Raw genomic sequence first — 23,466 nt, 5'->3', positions numbered from 1 at the left:
CAAAACATCTCAGGAAAATGCGTGTGACCATTAGAGGGGAGAAAAAATGAAGGCTTTCTTACCAATGAGTACCGATCTATGGGAGAATGACGCTGTCAAATTTGAGCTGAACTCCCAAGCCAATACATAATTCCGAGTAAGAAATTAAATTATTGACATCATTCTACATCTCTATATTTTTTCATTTGGAAACCTTCAGCATGCTTGCCTCTGAACTGTTTGTCTTGTCTGTATACCCAAAATGGTATGCCTACGAGAGAACCGTGAGAACGTATCGTTCCAATTCAATTGTAAGCCAACGGCAATTCATTAACTCATCAAGACTAACCTGACAGTATTATGCCACTGTCCGCCAAAGGTCATTCAAAACTGCATTTAAGGCTTCATTTGATCCTCTCATCTAATGTCAGTATATTCAGGAAATGAAGTACAAATCATCAAGGTCTGAGATTAAACCAGTAACATAATCATGTGGGATCATTCCAACACCCTCCATTTCCCATGAACTTTCCCCATTCAAGTCAAAAGGGAAACATCTATCCACAGCATTAAGTCCAACTTCATCTGTAGTGAACGATGCAAGATCAAATCTCAGATCCTTAAGTGATGGCACTGACTGGAATATTGAGTCAGCCTGATGGTGAGGCATTTCGCTAGGATCAATTGAAGCTCTTTTGGACTTCGACCTAGAAGGCTTAGCAGAGTCAGATATGGAAGACTTCTGCTTTCCAGATGATTGTATCCTGGATCCAGGTCGAGATCTTGCATCGCTGGTTGGGAACGCAGATGATGCCCATCCAGAGATGTCTTCTTCACAAATTCTTGTTGCCTCCCTGAGGGTAGGAATAAAGGAGAAAACACCATTAGCAGCTTTCCAACAATAACCAAAAAAAAGAATGATCATAGACTAAGGACTTGGGTAAAGAAACTTAATTGACATTACAGCTTGATCAAAACAGTTACACACTACACCAATTGTTTAAAATGATACTTTTGTTGTGTGAAAAGAGCAATGGCCAACAAAACGCAATGACGGATTTATTTGATGCAAACATAGTTACCAAGAGGAAACTACGACTAAAATTCAACCATGCATAGTGTGACAGCAAAAGAGCAAATATTTTACAGGTTAAATCATAAGTTGAACATGTAATAATGAATTCTCAAATTAGAAGTTTAGTTTCAGCGTAACATGAATATAATAAGTAGACCAAGAAGAAAAGGACAACATGAGCAGATCTCACCTCATCAAGCAAAGACTATTCACAAGACTGCTAATTATATAAGAAAACAGATTACTGCACAGTTAAAAGCACAAGCCAACACTCAATTAATTCTTCTAAGGATCAATACAACGGAATTTGCATATAATAAACTTATAGTAACTGACAGGCATAATAATTCCCAATCCCTAACATCAGTCCGGCGGTTGCTACCTAAATCCAGGAAAATTTCTACTTCGCCACTGATTTGTGCCTCACAATGAAGGAGCCAAAAAGAATAATGACAACAATATAAACTTACCACAAGGGATGCAATTAGATATCAAAATTTATGAAAAATAGATTCCTACTGAAATTAGGACATCCTATAAACTACTGAACCAAATGCCTGCAATGAAATGAACTAATTCTCTCTACCAGTACTCAGTTTTGTTTCTTGTTCTTGCCTTTTGGCCCCTTATTTCAAGACTCGATGTTGTTTCCTGTTCTGGGCTCTAGGTCTCTTACATCAGCACCAAAAATAAAAGTACTATTCACTACCATTATCATCACAAGTCAAACCATAAAACTAAAATCCATATTCAGCCATACCTGAAACGATTCTCAGCAATGAACAGACCAACTTTAAAGTCATCTTCTCCTGTTTGCTTACTTAAAGATGCTGCTGGTTCAGTCCCATGTATCGATAAATTTATAACAGAAGGAAACAAAGCTAAGACATCACTCTCCTCTTTTGGGAATTCCAGAGTTATATCCAGCTGATCTGCACTCATTGGCATGCCGTCTCCTTGGTTAGAGAGGATGACTCTGTCATTCACTTGCCCAGATGTGGTATCATCAAGTGCAGCTGCTACTAACTTCTTACTCTGGGCCAAATTTGCAAATGGCATCCTTTCAGAGGATTTCTTCAAGGAATTTTGCGAAGGCTGGCATATGGAAGTAAAATGACTCTGATCGAAATAGAGACCATTACAGGTGGGTGATGGATTTTGCCTGCGGTCAACATGTGATGCCACCTTCCAGGCAGATGAAAGCAATGCAAAAAAATGCTTCTGCAGCAGCAACTCCCTATTTACCTGCTCAGAAGCAACATCTAACAGCATCCGTATGTTATCCTGCCAAAAGAGACTAGATGTGAGAAAAAAATGGTTTTTCGTTTGCAATTATCAATTTTGGGATGATTAATGCATAATAGGAATGGTCAAAAACTTTTTATATCATAAATAGTAAATAAAAGTTGTAATCTACTCCAAATGAAATGAAGCCATGTAGATAAGGTCACCACCACGTGCAAAGAAAAAAATATCGTGGACATGAAATAGATGTGCTAAAACCTAGCATTGCTCGTCTAACCTCTGTAACTTTAAGAAGAGCCTTTCCAGAACCAGGAGTGATGATCTTCTCATTATTTGCATTGTCCATCAACAAGACATTCTTCTGGAATAGTTCTCTAAACCGCTCACAGCAATGGACAGGATGTCGATATCTCCCCCTGTATGACCCACCAGCAGTCATGCTATTAAGAATATCACTAACCAAACTCCAGTTAGGGCCATATTCATGAACAACAGCACATAGTATTGCATCCTCCTGAGCCAGCCAAAAATCAGCTGATGGAATACAATCTTTGGACCAATGATTTCCCTTTCTCATTTTTTCTGGCTTTATCGTCCAGATCCGTTTTACAGGCATCGGAGTGATGGATATTTTTCCTCCCATCTTACCCCTGCCTGCTGTTTTCTGTTCCAAATCAACCAGACTATCACAAGTCTTTGATTCTGAATGTTCATATTGGACAACTAAAGCGTTGGATTCTAAATCGGACGCATAAATGTCATGATGATCCCTCTTGAACTTTTTGGACTTCTTAAGTCTCTTTTCTTCACCGTCAGTTCTTACTTTAGACTTACGTTTTTTCTGCATGGTTGAATTTGGAGACACAAAATCCAGAGCAGTGACATCCTCATCATCTATGTTCATTGGCTCTGCTTGTGACTCTTCTTTCACAGGTTTCAAGCCAGATGTTAAAGATCCTTTCTTTAGAGATTTGAACTTTGCCTTCTTAGGTTTCTTTTTAGGTTTGGGCTTCAAATCCCCTGGTGTTGTCCTGTGGAAAGAAAGGAACAATATAGCATTCTCAGGTATTTTCTTATTTAGGGTTTTACCTTGTTACAATAGAAAAGTTTTCATGTATTTCAAACTCTTACAAGTAAAACTGCAGAAGAAACATTCAAAAGAGACTTTCTAAAGAAAGTATTATGTAAAAATCCCATCCCCCACCAAAACTTAGTTTGTATGTATAACAATATTACAGTTACAAAGTGCAAATAGCTGTTTTCATATGAATGTTAGATACTCTATTTTGAAAGCAAGTGATGGGAAGGAGATTATCAAAGTTCAGAGCTGGCCTACTTTTTAGAATCACAAGCTTCTTCCTCGGCTTCTTTCAGTCTAGCTTCATATTCGAGTTCCTCCATCAACTATAAAATCACAAAAAGGAAGATATTAATACTCATTCCAAATCGTAGAGCAGGAAAAAATAATCAAAGTTCACTCAACACACCTGATGTTGAGCCAAGGCCTCTACTTGCTGCCGGTAGGCCATTGTTGCAAAATCAGCATCCCAGCCTATTACGTAGACAAAAATAGTGTTCAATCTCACAAGTCACAACTATTTCACTCATACAAGCTAAAGACCTTTAAGAAAACATTTGTAACAAACCACCCCTGAATGAGTCAATAAATATACCAAACACTTAAAGCACTGGAAACCAACCATAAATAAAATTTTATAATTCAATGTAGAAGGATAACAACGCACCAGGATAATTATTACACAGTAATATAAGGTTTCAGGTGTAATGAACGCATGGAGGAAAACGAACTACAAGTTACTTATAGCATGTTTTATAGTTTCACTTTCACAGACCTACTAAACTATGCTAGAGTCAGTTATTTGGATACTATCATGGTTAATCACTCTTTCATGAGATCTAATATAATGACATCAACTTTAACATTTATAAACACTAACAATAATTTCAAATGTTATGAAGCAAAGAGAGCAATGTGGAGCATACTTTCATAAACAAGAGGTTCCTCATCTTCATCGATTTCAGCCTCCATCTCTTCCTTGTACTTTTCGATACGATCCAACTCCCATTCTGTGTCCTCAATTCTGACTTCAGATTCCAAGGCTGTTTTATCTATAATTGGATCCCACAGTTCCAGAAAGCGAATGGCATATCGATCAATAGGGCGTAGCTCATTTTCAAATGCTGAGATAGCTTGTCCAGCTGCAGCAGCAGCTGCAGCTATCTGTTTGACATCAGCCAGAACATCAGCATCATCTTCTTTGACAGCAACAGAGTTTGGTGGTCTATCTTCCTTATGATCACTTCCATTTAACAGTAATGCATTCTCTTTATTTAAGTTCGAAACAGAATCACCTAATTCTGCAGTTTCATCATCTTCATTTACATATTCATCCTCTTCAAGTCTCCCAATGGCTTCTTCGGTAAACTCCTGGTTGTCCACAGCTTCTTCCAGTTCAACTTTCTTCAAAGCCATGTAATCTGCCTCATCTTCAACACATTTCAATGCAGCCTCTACATCTGCATTCGTTACAGAAACTTCCCCATTGTTCTGGTTTTTCTCCTTCGGCATATTTTTTATTGAAAGTGTTCTATGACCTGAAAATATTTCCATAGGATCGAGCTTCTTGAAGAACTCAGTATTATAAGCCCCACTTTGTATAACTAAATTATCAAGTGCACGCTTCTGATTTGCTTTCTTCAAAATATTCTCCTCAATGGTGCTGTCACTAATCAATCTATAAATATGAACTTCCCGTGTCTGACCAATTCTGTGGCATCGATCTTGTGCCTGTTGATCCATAGCAGGATTCCAGTCACTATCATAAAAAATAACTGTGTCAGCTCCAACTAGATTGATACCAACACCCCCACTACGGGTTGACAAGATGAAAAGAAAATATTTGGGGTTTGTGTTAAAGCGCTGCATTAAGGTCTGTCTCTCCTCCGGTTGGGTTGATCCATCTAAGCGCATGTATGTATAGCCATACAAATTAATGAATGCCTCTAATATGTCAAGCATCTTTGTCATCTGGGTGAATATCAAAGCTCGGTGACCTTCAGATTTTAATTTTCTCAACAAATTTGCCAGTTCCTGCAGTTTCCCACAGTCAAATTGTATAAGACGCCTATCAGGGAAATACACTTGTCGGCGAACAATTGCAAGTCGGATTGGTGACAGTAGCGGTAACAAAACTTCAGAGCATTGCTGCTTGTAAGATGGCTGCAGAAACACATTTGTCTCACTTGTACTGCACCAACAAACAGGAGAGGGTGCCCGTGCAGCTGGAATTGCAAACATGAAGCTTTCAACCACGTCAGTTATCTTTTGAAATCGTTCAATGGGGGAGAGAACAATGTCAGCTAGCTTTGTTGAGTACATGTACGAAGCAGGGTTTGCTTTCACCTGATGAATATCATATACAGGATGTCTTAAGGTAACAAGATCCCTCAGAGTTGTTGAATACATAGGTCTTTTTTTACATCTCAAGGAGTTCCACCATGCAATAGCTGCTGCACGTTCCTTTGCTTGGTTTAGCCTCTCTTCCCAGATTTTCTTTTGGATGTCTTCAAAAATGTTTGTTCCTTGCAACTTGTTTTGATATTTCAGTGGCCTAATTACTTCTAGCTCATCTATATCAGTACGTTCCATGATTGAGGTTGCAGGGGTCTCAATAGCTTGTACTTCATCACTTTCCCAAGCAGCCATGCTATAGTCAAGATCAGTGAATAAAAGACCCAATCCTCTAAGGTCCACCACTGAAAAGGGGCTAGGCAAAAGCATAGTGCAAACAGAAGAACTTAATTGAATATCAATACCACAAATATCAAAAGAACTGACAATCGGACGACCCTCAAATAGGTCAGGATGATTGCAAACTTTACGAAGTTGCATGATAATACTAATCATCCCAAAAAAATTGGCACTTGCAAGAGTTGCTTGAGTCTCTGAGCTAGCAATGAAATCCTCATACAAATTCCGCTGCCTCTTTGATAATCTACAATATATGACATGTTCATGCTTCATTGGAAGTTGCTTTTCCACATCTCTCTTTAGTCGACGGAGTAAAAAGGGACGAAGGACATTGTGCAGGCGGTCAACAACCTCCTTATTAATTTTTTCTTCTCCCTCTACCATCCCTGATATAGGATTACTAAACCAATCCTTAAACTCTTGATGCGACTGGAAAACATGGGGCATTAAGAAATGCATGAGAGACCACAGTTCCATGAGATCGTTTTGTAGTGGCGTACCAGTCAAGAGAATCCTCCGTTTTGAATTGAAATTCAAGAGTGTCTGCCACCTTTGTGATTTCCAGTTTTTAATGAGATGAGCTTCATCTAAGATCAAGTATTTCCACTTTTTGCGCTTGAAAACTTTGGAGTCCTGAATAACTAATCTATAAGTTGTTATGCATACATGAAATGAGTTTGGTTTTAACCATCCTTGCCTTTTAAGTTTTCGCTCCTTCGCACTTCCAAAATAAGTCAAAATTTTAAAGGCAGGACACCATTTCAGAAATTCGGTCTCCCAGTTAAGCATTACACTAGTTGGTACCACAATTAAATGTGGACCCCAAATCCCTTTTTCACAAGCAAGATGTGCAAGCAAAGATATAGTCATAATTGTTTTACCTAGACCCATTTCATCCGCCAAAATTCCATTCAGTCTTTTTTCATACATCGTGACAAGCCAATCCAATCCAATATGTTGATACTCGCGAAGAGAGTACTTGAGTAGAAAAGGGAACTTTGTACGCACATTAGTTGTGGAGAAAGTGTTTCCAGTAGGTTGTGCTGATCTTGCAGCAGCAGCTGCATCAGCAATTATATGCTCGCTTTCTCTCTGATCCAAATTTTCATGAGGTGATTCCCAATGTTCATCTGCCTGGGACTGTATGGTAGCCAGGTGCTCACCAGACTTGATATCTTCATCCATAGGAATGGAAGAATCCTTTTGCCCAGCATCTTCATGAACAGGAGAATCTGAATGGTCTTCGGATAAAGCAGAAGCATAGTCAGATTCATATCCCCCATCTTTGTTGTCACTCAGGTCCTAACAAGGGGTGAAGGGGGAAATAAAAATCAATGTACTAAGGAATCAAGCCATCAATAACAATTAGAGGTGAATTCCGCTTACCCTTTTATACCTTGCAAGCAATTCCTCAACAGGCATGTCACTCTCTTTTTGTAATAATGCAATCTACAAATAACAGTTGTCATGAAGAGTAACATTGGAATATATACATATATATAAACCAAGCAGACTGGATACAACGTATATGGGAGGAAATTCTATATTAGTAGTAGTATTCAGAAATAACATTGTAGAAGGACAGGCGGGTTAGCTTTTAACCTCATCATTGGGATCTATTGCATCAACTCTTTCCAGTTTTTCCTCCTCCGATAAGGTTGTTTCATCATCCTGAACATTTTTTAAATAGGTTAAGACATAAAATTGACAACCAAGAATTGAAAAATGGTAAATAGGCAAAACCTTCAAAAAAGTTGAACTATTGATTAACAGTGCCAAAAATTTCTTTAATATAAAATCCAAACTAACACAGTAATATTCAACAAAAATTGACTTCAAATTAGTATGGAACGATACTAAAATTTGACTACCTTTCATAATGCATTTGGATTTGAAATATATAAAGGAAAGGCTTGGTCTAGCGGCAGATCACATCATATTGAGTCATTTAACTACTAGCTAAACCTCACCTCTCTCCATGAGCAGAGGCTTGATACATGCACATGCTAACAGAAACTATAACACACATAAGGAAAAAAATCCCTCCATAGAGATTTACCCACGCCACAGCACTCAACTGAAAATACCATACTTGATGTCTAACTATGTTATCATGCGGCTGAAAAATACAACAAAGCTAAGCTGGGTATTTGTACAGACACCACACTTGAGAATAAGAAAAATGCATCAGAACAAATAATAGTTAGGATAAGGGCAAAGATAAATCAGCTATCTGCCTTGGGAATAGGACTTGAATCCTATCCCAGAGACCTTGCAGAGGTAGTAAGGTCCACAACAACTAGAAGGCATCTCCAAGATTATCAGTCAACCAATAGAAATTAATTGATAATTTATAAGCACCAAAGGGCCAAGTGTGTGCAACTGTATTAAAATGCGCCCTTTTAATTTATGTCTGTAACACACAATTCACAACTTCATACATTATGCCAATGTCACTATTAAAACAGAGTACATGTCTGAAAGAACAAAGATGCAGCCATCACTTTGCGAACTCTTTGAACATTTTAGACATGCAACATCTGCAACAGAAATAATATAGGGGCCAACAACACACAACTGACACAGTGAAAACAGCAAACATAAAACTACCAACCACACCTTCATTGATGATCAAAACTAATTGAAACAAACTCAACTGGTCTGAAAATGATAGCAATTCTATCCTCAAATATATTATTACCTTTTCTTCTGTGCCAAGCAAAAAGTCACCATCTTCCTGACAAATATTCAGAGTAGATGTAAGGAACAAGGCCAAAGGAATTAAAAATAGAACATTTGCCCGAAAAAAAAGGTGCAAGGAAAAGGCATAAAGAGTGCTTGTCACCAAAACCATAACAGTTGAACATGTGTTGGAACTTTCCACAGCTCATGTGTCAAGTCACCCCTTATTAATGTCCCAAGAATTTTATGCCATAAGTTCCCCCTGGTTCAATAATATTTTCCTACTAGCTAACTTAATTAGCGAGAATGACAGAATACTTTGATGAGACCCTTACATTGTACCATAATTAGTTACAAAGAACAACCCTGATGAGTTGATGTGGGTGGAAAAAATATATCCAACTGATTAAACCATAGTTATAAATCTTGGATATCTGGCATAGCACCTAACTCTGAAAATGCCCAAGTGCAGTAGCAGGAAGCATGATGATCACAATTCTAAACATTCTAATACAAAATAAAATTATTTCAAACATAAAAACTTAAAAACAAAATTAAAGAAACTCATGATAAATAATAAAACATGGTTTACACACAATCACTATCAGTCTAGGAGCAATAGGAACATAGCAATGAAGTAAAAAAATGAACAATTATGGTTAAATTAATAGAAAAAAGAACATAACAAATTAGATGAAAAATTAAGCATAATGTAAACTGGGTGGGAAGACAGAAGAAGAAAAATCGGAACATAGATAGCCTTATAATTTGTGAAGGACTAGTGGTGAAAACAGAGACAGATAACATTTTTATGGAATATTTTACCCAAATAAGCCCTAAACAATGGTCTTCCAAGGGTAAAATAGGGTTTTTAAGCCTGTATGTTCCAGCATTACAATTGCTTGCAAAAAGGCACTAATTTGGTCACTGTTACAACCGCTATTGAAAACTGCTCCACTATTTCAATCCCACAGCAGTCTTGGACTGCTCAGCTCTACTCTACTATAATTAGAACAACCCTATTTTGTTTAAAACCCAAAGGCCAACCTATGATGATGTTCAATCTCTCCCCACTGCAACTTAACACACAGAATTTTAGATAACTACTGCCAACACCATTTGCTTTATGCACCCGTCTCCCGCATGGATGCTAATTGTCCACCAAAACTACCCAATTCATTACTTAAGAGAACACCAATTCTACAATCTTACACTAATTAAGATGAACCATACAAATTACGGTGAAGATGAACCGCAACTTGTTCATAGGAGTCATTCATAGGAGTCAGCCATTACCAACGGGGTCACCTGATCAAGCTGATTCTCCAGTGATTTGTATTATTACATGCTATAGCTTTCAACATGTATTAATATATTATATCATTTATTTTCCTTGCAAGCAAAACCACAGATCACTACGACATCTTCACCACTATGGGCGTGGTTGTGATCGTAGCCCTCCCAACCATTTTAAAGTCATTCATATTGCTAATGATGAATCATTACGGGCACAGAGTCTGCTAGCTTCTAAAATCTAGATAAAAACCCAGTACATAGACTTGTTATTTCTAAATGGCTACAGATCCACTAGCTAGAAGGTCCACCAATTTCCAAAGATGACCGAATTGTAGATTCATTGTATGAGAATTTAGCATTTGCAATAAACAGTTTTCAGACTTTCTAACAGCAGTGAAAAACTTATCTACATGTTACGTCCAACAGAGCCCAAAGGACTAAAGAGGAGTATCTTATATTTAGATAAACATCTTCACTTTGGAGTCATTTTTCCAAAATTTGTGAGTTGTGGGGGAGAGAGAGAGTGAAGGAAGAAGATAGAGAGCAAGGGAGAGATGATGTGAACATATACCATGTTATCAAACAAGTGCCCACTTACATTGTCTGGTGGATTATTCTAGAACATAATGGCTCCATCAATTATGAAGATGTTGTGCCATATAGGAGTCAGATCTATAGATCCATAAATGATGGGAAATTAATTATAATGGATACATGTTTGGCTTAAAATAAAATTAAGTTAATTATCACCTCTTCATCAGTAAAATCATATGCAAAATCTTCATTGGCTGTCTCACTGGGAACCCCTTTTAGATTTTCAGATTGACCATCCTCACATTGAGATAGATTGTTTGTCGGTGTAGCAACATCACCATTACTTTCATCCTGTTATTAAAAAATTAGCATTACACTAAGTCTTTAACTCACCTCTGATATTCAAAGTGGTAAAACTAAACACATACAACTTACACAACGTCGACCAGAGACCATGCTGGAGTTGTTTGGATCAATTTTGCTAACAGATAAATGATCATCACCATTTTCTGTAATATATTAACCATGATCTATGTCAGAAACAAGTATAACTAGTGCAAAGAAAATGGGGGCTCATACCTGATGCTAATCCTTTCTTACCATCACCAGTTGTTCTAACTATTTTCTCAACATCTTCACTATGCTCTGGACTACTTTCTTTCATCACAGATTCACCTAATAGTGAAATAAACAATGGCATAAATGCTCCAATGGTTCATAAGGTAATCACAATATATGTATAAGGTAAAGCTTACGGTTCACTTGCAGAAAGGTACATGTCGCACTATCCTAGCTACCACCTATAACCATCTTCCCTTTCCTGTTCTATATTTGCTTCCTTAGATGAGAAACTGAGAATAACTCAGAATCCCAGAAAACAAAAAAGGGGATGGTTCATACAACAAATTGGCCTTTCCCCTCTCTCTTTTATTCTAAAGAATTTTAAAAATAAATAAATCTAACCTTTCTCCCCTGCATAACGTTTGAGTAACTCCTCAATTGGAAGATCCATTTCATTATGCAAAGCTTCCAATTCCTCTTGTCTCTCTTCTTTAGTAATAAAAGCCTCATCTTGCTCAATTGTTCGCTCATCGTCCTCCTGCAAACAGTACGATAATTATCATAAGTCCATAAATGGATTTGGTCCAATCTTCACCCATTAAAACACCAGAAGAAATAATCAGGTAAAAAACACAGAGATGTTCAGCTTTCAAATGAAACACATTATTGAGAAAACTTCAGCAATCTACACGGAAAAATTAACAGTGTTGCATCTAGGAAATGCATAAAGTATATTAAAGATATATCTAGTATGCACATGACTAAGTCAACAATGCAACAATTAGAAAGTGAAGAAAGAACACACTGTGTTGCCTTTTTTAAACAAATAAAGTACAAAACATAAAGGGCATTTGTTTCAAGTTAAAATGTTGCATTCCCAAGAATACTGTAACCAGAAAGTTATTCTTGACATATCTAAAAAATACATTTGGTTAACTTTTAATATTCCTAACATACCTTTTAAATTTCAAAATAATTAAAATAAAACAATTAAAATTGGTATAGTGGGGTTAGAAAATAACTTCTCACATTCCCATGGGAATATAACTTTCCCACCTACTTAGCATGGGGAAAAACTGTATGGACATGACAATGTAACTTTCCTAGAAATAAAAGATACCCAAGAATATTTTTTTGATAACCTTCTAATAATCATAGCAATAAATATTCTGACTTACATATTATCGAGAATGCAAAAAAGATTCTGCAAAATAAATTACTCCATAATAATACAGGAATACAACACACTCTACTATAGGTGATTTTACGAAGAAAATGAAACAGTATCTGTGGTAGTGGAACTTCACATATCCACACTATCCCAAAGTTGTTACATTTTTTCAGTAAAACAACTAGATAGCAGATTATTTCTTCGATTAATTTCCCAAAAAAAACCTATCTAATTCTCCTTTTCATGCAACAGAATTCTTGAATTGTTTTTTTCAAAAATAAGGACTTCAGTCAAAAACACAATGAGCAGATTAACAAAACCATATTTTACTTATTCCATACTAATATAAACTTGATATGATAATGAAATAAATATTAAAAAAAGTAAATTGAACCTTTATCTAGGTTTTTGTAAATAAAAGTTGCCTTCACAAACAACATGCCCAAAAAGTCTTGTTTTATGACAGTGTGGCAATAATAAAAAGAACATTATTTGAAAAAGAATTACCGATTCATCATCAGATTGTACATCATATTCATCATCATTGTCAGCGGCATCTGATTGATACTCCACTACAATTGAATTAAGTTAGAAAAAGGTGGTTCCAATTATAACTTCAAAGATATGTCTCTCTACCTACCAACATCAGCTTCCTTAGGTTCATTAATAACATCTCCATGTACATCCTTGTGTTGAATACTCATGTGATGCTCTGCAGAATTATTCTCTCCTGATTTATGAGTATCCACAAGATTTTCTGCCAGCATTGTTGAGTACCTGAAAACAATATATACTTAAAAGATAAGAACAACAAAGTCGAGCGGGCTGCCAGTTTCCATAAAACATAAGTGAAAAAAATTAAAGGGAACCAACCTCTCGGTTTGCCCTAATAAAAACTCAAGCTGTTTGTCAAGAGCCTTTTTCTTCTTCTCATCGAGTTCCATTTGATGTTTGTAAAGAACCTGGTATAATAATAGATGATGAAATGAAGATCATCAAATAGAAATTCCAAAAACTATGCCAGCAAACAAATCAATTGAGAAAAAAAATATTACCAGCTTTTCTATTTTTGTCCAGAATTTCTTAACATCCTTAGAAATATTTAGTGCAACCTTTCTTAGCCGATGTTCTTCTTCCTGTACAAGATGCAGCTTTCATCACAACAAAACAGTGGAGAATAAAAGAAGCATGCAATCACCGAATTATGCTTTCTGTAGCTTATAATAATACAAATACGGCATCAATAACTGATGCAGGATATCAGTGCTTTCATTTATAGAAGAGAGATCGGCACCTTCATCTTCTTTTCACCTCTTGTAGCCTGATCTATCATGCCTTTGCTGGCTCTGAGAGCTACTTTCTTTGCCTGAGCTAATTTCCATTTCCTCTCTGATTCAAAATCCTGCAAAACAAAGAACAGCATGTAAAATCATACAAAATAAAATATAGAACACTGCACATTATAGATTTTGAAGGTGAAACTAGTGGGTGGGTACCTTTGATAACCACACCATTTCTTCTAAGACATGGTCCCAGTGAGTTTTGGGTCGCCGAGGCTCCCTAGGAGCTTCAAGAGCCTAACACAACAAACAGTCAAACTTAGACAGAAATTGGAAAAGAAAAATATTTTCTTTGCAAAATAAGCAATTAAAACAAATCTCGTTGAACAATTTCCCATTTCATCTTTCAGGTTGTTCTAAGATTCATTGTCCACTTTCTTTGCATCTCTACTTTCTCTGAACGAATTAGAGGGTTAACAACTAAAAATATAAATATTCCTTCCAGTATTAAAAACACAGATTTGGTGAGGCTTCCCATTTAGGACTGAAGAAAAGACAGAAAAATAAAATTCTATCTTAAACGCACAAAAATTAAAAGGAGGGAAATAAACAAGTCAACAGCCAAACATTTAGCCCCCGAATTTAACCAAAATTTCAAATAATTTGAGGATTGATGACAACATGAATTTACAATCTTGATTTAAAAAAAAAAATCCACTTCTAAAATGCAAATGCATTCACAAAAATATTAATAATGTCATTCTAGTTTGGCTTATTTTAACATTTATCATTCCTGTACTTAATTGCGTGATTTTAGTTGATTAAGCTTGATATTTTTTTGTTTTCTTTTTCTCTTTTTGGAAGATTTTTAATCCTCCCAAGTTGTACACTATCTTTCCTTTTGAGTTAGCAATCTTTTGGAGGTGAAATTAGTTGCATAGTTTAAAGTACATTGAAATCGGATCCTTCTTACAAGGAGACAGGGAAGATTGATGAGGATGTCACACCAACAATTTGAGTTGGTGTAGTAACAAAGAAACACTTCAAACATAATTTGGTAAGTTCCTATCAATCTCAAATTAAAACTTTATCAAATTGCGACATTTACATGTAGAATTCAGGTGGGGAGAATTTATCGTAAAAGAGAGAGCTCAAGAGAATGAAAATGCTTTGTTATTCAAGAGAATGTAGTATGCACAGGTTCTGTATATACCGACCATATATATGATCTCTTAGTAGACTTAGTGGAGACTATTTCCTAGGCTACTATTAATTAAGTGCAACTTCCTAGAAGCTGATCTACATTAAGTGCATGTTATTATGTGAATGTGATACATCATACATGAACATACTGTTTTTAAGTACATTCACTGATATTATTTCCAACAGTATAAAACCAACAGTGCTCCATAATAGTGTGTTGAGTTGAAAAAGAAAGTGTTAAAAAAAAGCAAGAAAGAAGTGTTGAGGTGTATGAGGGGGCATAGAAAAAAATATAAAAAATGAGTATATGCCCAAAACAAATTATGTGCTACCAAGCGAGGGAAAGATAATGCACTTGGCTTACATAATTAAGCCATTCGAGAAGACTGCGAGATTCCAAATAAAATTGAATCAAATCGAAGACATCCGAATTAAAAGAAGGAGTACTAGGAACCTAAGTTAGTTTTAGGACAAACCATTAAAGGCATTACTCAAACGATTTTATTTAAACTTTGTTTCAGATAGATCTCAATATTGCTGATTAATCCATGTATGTAGTTTATACCCAACAAGACAACTGATACACAAATTAGTTTAACCTTTTGTTACAATTTGACATGGAAACTCATGCTCGCTAGTATAAGAGAAAAATAACATATGCAGTCAAGGTTATCAATAGCAGTATATCGTAGAAGACCAAAATTCCACCAATGACACCGCCATTGCAAAGCCTATGGCACTACCATTGTGTTCCTCCCTTCACAAATTGCCTAAGGCAGAGGGGTTGAAAATCACCATGTTGAGCATTATGGGAGCACTATAACAATTATTTAACAACATCGTCATAACAGAACAACATCCTGAAAAGGCTCATGCTACAATTGATTTCATTGCTCAATTTGCTTGATAAAAAGAGCTGTTTCACATTCACAAGTGACAAAAAAGTTTCAATGTCAAATGAACTTAGTGTTGCCTTACATTTTTTTTCTGGAGAGTTATGAAATAGGAAAGAAATGATTATGGGGCCAACTGAATAGTAAGAAGGACCAACATCAGCATTTCACTTCCAAGGTTTTTCTCATGCAGTGCAGTAACAAACATATGGATTTGCACTCCTCATCTAAATCACGATATCAAATTCCCTTACTAACTTCAACTTCGCCCATCAAACCCAGGTGCAGTGTATATCTGTGACATGCAACCAACTTTTACCCAGCCACAATCAAATTTTCTAAAAGGACTACTCTTTAAGCAAATTCATTTCCAGACTAATTCAACAAGAAAAAAAATCAAAAAACCCCTTTTTTACTTTAATAGTCTCAAACATCAATTAAAAAAAGTGTATTGATTCTAAAACTCTAAGCTGACATAAGTGTGTAAGAGGCCTGTCAAGTACGAGCATGAGAGCTAAGAGGAGCTAATTTTAACCATACAAACATGGATGATTGAGATTTTAAAAGGTCTGCTTCCGAGTATTTAACACAGTTGCTTACCCAGGATTTGAGCTCCGAACACTATGATAGAAATTGGTTCACTTAAAACTAATCTTAACCATGCATGTAATATCAAACAGCCAAGATTAATTCTCTCTTGATACACTCTACATGACCCTAATAGGGATTGTCTTTCCATACCATAGCATGGTTTGTTATCCCTCCATAAAGCCAAGGACAAATCTCCAGCAACTTATGTTAACAAATTAAAGCATAGCTAACGTATTAATCAGCTCCAATTCACTATCACCACAAGCGTTATTTCAGTAGCTTTACTCTATTGAACTTCTAAGTTTCCCGAATCTGAATTTCTTCTTTATTTTCTATACACCAAAAACAAAGCAAACCGTTCAAAGGAACAAAACCTAGCACAGCAAGAAATCGTAACCAGCAACTAAAGTTTCATCGAACACCAAAACTACCACACAAAACCAAGAAAAATAAATAAATAAATAAATAAATAGTTTTGAACATGCATGTGGAAATTTTGCTTTCAAGAGGAACTAGGTAGATTTTCAATTTTCATAATTATTAATAAGTTAATTTTTTTTTAATTTATCAGCAAGTAACTACAGTTTTATTCAACGCCGAAATTAACACACGAAAATAAACCAAAAAAAAAGTGTAAAACGTCTAGAAACGACAACGGAGAAGACGAAAACGCGAACTAACCTTTTGCCTTTTGGCTCTGCTCTCGTGATCAATCTTAGACCTGGGACCTTTGGAGGCCATCGCGGAAACCAAAACGCAAGCAAGAAAAGTATCTATTTCGCAGCGCAACAAAAGCGTTAAATCTCGAGACGATAACCAGAGGCAATGCATGAAGAAACGAGAAACTCATCGAGAATAGCATAGCGGAGAAGAGACTGTACCTTATCGCGCGAGGAATTGAAGAAATCGCTAATGGATGAGAGGAATAGAGGCCGAGGAGAAGAGAGTGACGGTGGAGAAGAAGAATGAGAAGAGGAAAAAAACGATGTGAAGTGTGGGAATGGAAAAACCTAAAGCAGAGAAGAAGAAGGAGGAGGAAGAAGAAGAAGAAGAAGCATAAAAGAAGAAGAAGAAAAAGAAGAGGGAGAAGAAGAAGAAGAAGAAGAAGAAGAAGACGAGAGGAGAAATTAGAAGAAGCCACGCACGCGAGGCGAGGTAGACAGCATAGCTTCTTCACATGACTTGGCCAAAACGCAGCGTTTCCTTCCGCACTATTCATATGCTTTCTCGGCCCGGAACCCCGAGGGCATCCTCTTTTCCACTTTCCTTTTTTCCTTTTTTATTGTTTTACTTTTCTTTTTCCAGTTTATATATTAAATTTGGTATATAAACTTGGTTATTAGTTATGAACTATGAAGCTCAAACACTTCTCTTAAATAGTGTGTCAGTACTTATATTGAACATCGACACTCTCGTATGATATTTGAATGACATGTATCCGTAAGGTGTCCTATTCCAAAAGTATTTGTTGAATTTCTGACAATTCTAGTACGGTTCTAACACAATTTAGAAAATGAAAAATACATTAATTTTTTAAAAATTCTAACTTCTGAAACATACTTATGCACATAAATCTTTATTGTCGATTTATATAATTTGTAATTATATAAAATATAGATTTGTGTCTCCGTGTCCTACATTTTAGATATTATACGTATTTTCATGTCCGTGTCCGTATCATATCAGTGTCTGTGCTACATAGGTTATGAGTCTCGGACAATCTTTTAAATGACTTGTTTGTATTACGTATCACATTTTGAACATCGATATTCGTATGATATATATTGATGAAATGTTTAATTTAAAAACTATTTATTAATAAAATTTCTAATACGATTTTATCACACTTTTTAAAAAACTACATTAATTTTTTTTTAAATCAATTTTTTTTCTATAAATTTTTATTAAAATTACAAAAATAAGAAACAAATTTTTTTAACCACACATAAAAATTATCTTTTTATTAAGAATATTCAAAACATATATACAGATAAATTTGTATTACCAATTTATATAATAAATTATAATTATGTAATATATAAATTTCTATCGTATCTTATATTTTATAGATTATTATGTGTTATATAGTTTATAAATCTAATCAAGAGGAACATGCCATTTGCATAACAACTAAAATATTATATTGAACTACCTGTCACGTCTATTTGCATTTCAATCATAATATCTACTGAGATAAGTTATACTTTAATATTAATTTGTATTTTAATAATTAACTACTTTCAAAATATATTTTTAGCATTTATAAAGTGTTGAAATAATATTGTTATTTTTATTTAATTTTTTAAATAAAACTAAAAAATTGTTTATTGTAATTTCAGAAGAAAAATGAATACACCAATTAAAGGCCTTTAATATTGTAATTGATTATATCTAGATGATTAATAGACACTAAATTGCTTCAATTCTAAACAACTTTCTATTAAAACTTTGAATCAGTTAATCACAAGTTTTCATCACGGCCCTTGCAAGGTTCCTTAGGTCTCATTCCATATAATAATAATAAAATATATATATATATATATCATATAAAAAAATTATCCTTTTCTTTCTTTGTGTATTCTTTTAAATATTACCATACAATGTTATAATTATTCAGTGTTTTTATTTTCTTTATTTTCTAAAACGTATTTTGTTAGTAATTTTATTGCCGTGCTTTGTTTGTTCAAAGTAATAGAAAATTTAAAATACAACAAGGTTTGAATTTAATTTTACAAAAATAAAGAAAAAATTAAAGTTAAAAATTAAAGTAATTTCAGTTTAATGATCTTGATAAATTTATTATTGTTTGTAAAAAAAGGATAAAAAAACAACTTCCACTGAAAAGTAATTAATTACCTATAAATGAGCATGTAGAAACAGTAATAGTTATAGTTTCATTTAAGAATAAATATAAAACAAACCATTTAATTATATTTATGATATGGAAAATAATATTAAGCATGATAACATGTTGAGTCTAATTTTTAAAATATTTATGATTTATAATAATTGAAAATTATGCATTAAAATTAGACATTTAATGATAGAAAAAATTAATTAGGCATGACAATATATAATATCTAAAATAATCAATAGTATAGCTTTAAAACTAAAAAAAAAGTTTAAATTTGATATAATAAATCATTTTTGTAATGTTATTTTTAAAATAAGGCCCTGAATTTCCTGAAAACAGCCTGTTTTATTAAAATGGTAATTGAGTTTGTTTGAGCATGATGTGTAAAAAATATGGAATAAAATAATTAATTACATTTTATTCTTGTAACAATAAATAATTTAATAGGTTCAGTTTATTTTATGTTTACTTTTAACTAATCAAAATTATGGTAGTCTTAACAGGTTTTTAGAGAGGAAATTGACTGTGATGATTAACTTTTCAAAAAAATATAAAAATCTAATATTTTTTAATAACAAAGTTATAATCATATTCAATATTTAGTAGCAAAAGTAAGTTATAAAAAAATTATCATTTAAAACATAATTTAATGTTAGCTAACAAATCAAATAGAACAAAAAATACACAAATATTTATGATTTAATTAATTTTTAAGTTTTTCAATAAATTTGAGTATTTTCAATTATTGAGATTTGAGTATTTTTAATTGATTTCTTATTAAAAAACCGTATCTATTAAATACTCATCAAATTTATATTTTTCAATTGAATTTTTATTGTTTAATTTTTTCATTAATTGAATAACGTGATTGTTGTCTTATCTCGTTATATTATTTACTTATCTACATGTTTCAAGAAATGTGAGATTGTATGAGTAATAAAACTATATTTTGAGTAATACAAGATAACAAGTGACTTTTATTATTTTTATTGAAAATGTATCAAGGAATTGTGGTTGTCACTTATGTCTAAGAATGACATTCTTTTAATCGTTGAAAGTGATAACATGGAAGTCATCGAAAAAACGTGACAATCTTGTTATCCAATATATTTGTAATGAAAACAATAAAAATCATTTGTCTAACATGTTTGCAACGAAAACAATAAAAATTATTTATCATTTTACATTAACGGTAATATTATTACATTGCTTAACACGTGAAGACAAGTAAGTAAGATGATGGGAAAAGATGACAATCATGTCACCCAATTAACAAAAAATTTAAAACGGCATGGATTTAAATAAAAAAAATTAAGTACTTAATTAAATGACATGGACAAAATAAATTAATAACGTTCGATTGAAAATATTCAAAATTTATAATGGACTTGAAATTTAATTAAACCATATTTTGACTATCAAATCTCATTTATATAAGTTTTTTTTCTCAGTGTCATCATTGACTTGTAATGTGAGTGTTTTAACTTATTCTTTCCAAGTTAATCATACAAGTATGATTTAAAAGTTTCTCCAAACTTTATAATAGGAGTATTTTTTAACGTGATTTCGGATAGTCACTTCTGACTTTGCACTCAAAAAAAGGTTGAAAATTGAAGGTGAACACAAAGGTTCTAAGTTGAAACTTATGATTTAACATCTTAAAGATTAACACAATAGTACAACCAACATTCGCAATTTTAGATATTCAATAAAAAAGTTCACACAAAACATGTAAATAACATTGATAGTCTAGCAAGTGTATAATATAAACATAAAAGAAAATAATTAAATACATAATGTGATAAGAAAATATATATATCTATAAACTTGTTTTTGGTACACATATAAAAACATAATACATTGTTTACACTAAGTTTACAAGCACACACGCTTAACATGGGAAAAGGGAAAAAAATAATTATAAAGATGATCAATACAAATTACACAACCACATATCAACCCAACTCTGCTAACTTAATTAAGTATTTATAAACTAATTGTTATGTAATTAACTAGACGTAGTCCATTAGACGCTCTAACAAGACATGTGTCATTAGAGAATCCATCATAAGAAAACAATATATATAAGGTATTCTCAACAAACTCCATCTTACCACGAGTCTTCTTCAAGATCACTATTGTTAGACAATTGCTACCGATAATCGAGATTTAACAAATTCAAACATTTTATGAACTTGTTTATATGATTAGGCTTAGCGGACATGTTAGTTGGATTCTCCTTTGTAGCAATCTTTCACACCCCCAGCTTATTATTCTATGCAGAGAAAGTGATATCTAATGTGAATATGTTTGATTCGTTCATGAAGAACTTGATCTTTAATCAAGTAGATTTTATTAAAATTGTCATAACAAATAATAACATTTTCTTGTGAAAAATTCATATAAGAATTAAGACCCTTCAACTAGGTTTCCTCCTTTGTTGCCTCCACAAAACCTATGTATTCTACTTGAATGGTAGATAACATTACCATTGGTTGCAAAATTATTTTCCAACTTACCAATGTGTTGCCAGTTGTAAAAGTATAATTAACTACATACAATCTTGCATCTAGGTCACCAATATAGTTCATATATCTAAGTATCTAACAAAAGTACGCATTATGCCACCCTTGTAGATGAGTAATGAGTGCATCGATTAAAGACTAATATTGAGGCTTGAAGCTAGAATAAGAATACTATATGTATTGTGCCTTTATATTTGTTTCTATATTTTTGTAATTAGATATTTTCATGAACATTAGTTTCTATTATTGGTTTGCATTGAATTTTATTTGATTATGAAACTTGTGAATAGTCAATTAATTTTGGTATTTTATATGGGTTGACATTTGATCACGGGAGAAAGGTCTACAACCCATTGATAATAGGAGACTTGTCTCTCAGGAGATTCAAATATCAATTTAGATATATATTTTATTTCATTTTAGATTAATTTAAATTTTCACACATCCAACTCTTATCTTTAAGCAAAATATGACTAATATCATATATGAAGGTTCGTGGTATCTTTAAAGATATGATACCTTTTAAAGTAAATGAGTTAGAAACCCTGATCATAATATTAACCATTAACATCTCACTATTTATACAAATTAACTATTATATTGTTTTTTTATATCAAAGACAATATGCTCAAGGTCTTGTCCATAAAAAAATTTAAAATAAATTTAGAAGCCTAAATAAAATATTATTAAATATGAAACATAATTCAAAGTATATTTTTTAAAATTATTTACATCCAATCACATCCGAAATAAATTTTATAGAGTTGATCTCTGCGGCATAAATTAACACAGTGCTTTATAATATGAAATTATCCAAAAACTTAAAAACATTTTCTCTAAGTTATAAACTTTACTTCTCTCTATCTACAATGTAATATTCTCACCGTGTAATTTATCTACAATACCATTTCAGTCATTACCAACAATAAAAATAAGGTTAAGTACAAAATCAAGCACAATATAAATATTTATAAAAAAAATTACCATACACATAATTTTTCAATCAAGATATAACTCTCTTGAATAACAATTTTTTCATACTTAAAATACACATCCAAAATTTCATATACAATAATTAAGATTTATATTAACAACAACAATGATTTACACTAACAACAATAATAATTGCACATTAAAAGCAACAATAATAAAATATGGGCACTGGAAAATTAAAATGCAATAAATAACATATAATTTTACTTTTAAAATACAAAACAAATACAACATAACCAAATATATAATATAATTAATTATTTATTTAAAATCAATTATAATTATTTTCTTATTTCAGAATACAACATAAATAATTTACCATGTAAAAAAACCTGCAAATAATAACTAAAACATATAATAATCTAATTTGTTGCATATTCTAGAAATATTTCCTTCTAAAAATACACCATTAACATATTTCTTTTTATATTTTGTACTCCGTTTTTTCTATTATCAAACCATATAATAATCTTACTCAAAATATATCAAATGGTTTCATACATAATTAAAATCAACTCATGCTAAAATCAAATACAATATATATAATTTAGCATATTAAAATAGAAATATATTTACTCCATTTAAGATTTTTCTACACCATAAAATTAAAGCAATAAATAATTTTAAGACATCATTATTAAATAACTATCAACCTCAATAACCAAATATTTATTTTTATCAAAATTGTATTTCTTTTCTTAATTTATCGAACATCATTATATTTTATTCTTCTAAAGATGTATATCATATCTTTCTCAAGACTATAAAACCTCAATCCATTTTTTTCCCTAGGTTAACTTTTCTTATATTTT

The 23,466-nt window shown here is 32.9% G+C and overlaps 1 protein-coding gene across 1 annotated transcript; it reads right to left on the bottom strand.

Annotated features, from left to right (window-relative positions):
• Positions 1–258: 258 nt before the first annotated feature.
• On the bottom strand, positions 259–17,457 carry PIE1 (SNF2 domain-containing protein / helicase domain-containing protein). The gene is given in 22 exon segments (XM_068638090.2): positions 259–432; positions 434–833; positions 1,815–2,338; positions 2,577–3,330; positions 3,636–3,703; positions 3,787–3,851; positions 4,304–7,373; positions 7,458–7,520; positions 7,674–7,742; positions 8,773–8,808; positions 10,800–10,934; positions 11,019–11,092; positions 11,163–11,258; positions 11,547–11,682; positions 12,823–12,887; positions 12,956–13,092; positions 13,189–13,277; positions 13,371–13,451; positions 13,610–13,717; positions 13,812–13,892; positions 16,964–17,055; positions 17,164–17,457. Coding segments are annotated over 21 exon segments (6,147 nt in total). The 5' UTR covers positions 17,024–17,055; positions 17,164–17,457; the 3' UTR covers positions 259–396.
• Positions 17,458–23,466: the final 6,009 nt, after the last annotated feature.

Source organism: Phaseolus vulgaris, chromosome 7 (genome assembly GCF_051622355.1).
Source record: "Phaseolus vulgaris cultivar YP4 chromosome 7, ASM5162235v1, whole genome shotgun sequence".
NCBI lineage: Eukaryota > Viridiplantae > Streptophyta > Magnoliopsida > Fabales > Fabaceae > Phaseolus > Phaseolus vulgaris.
This window is presented reverse-complemented; position numbering and strand designations above follow the sequence as displayed.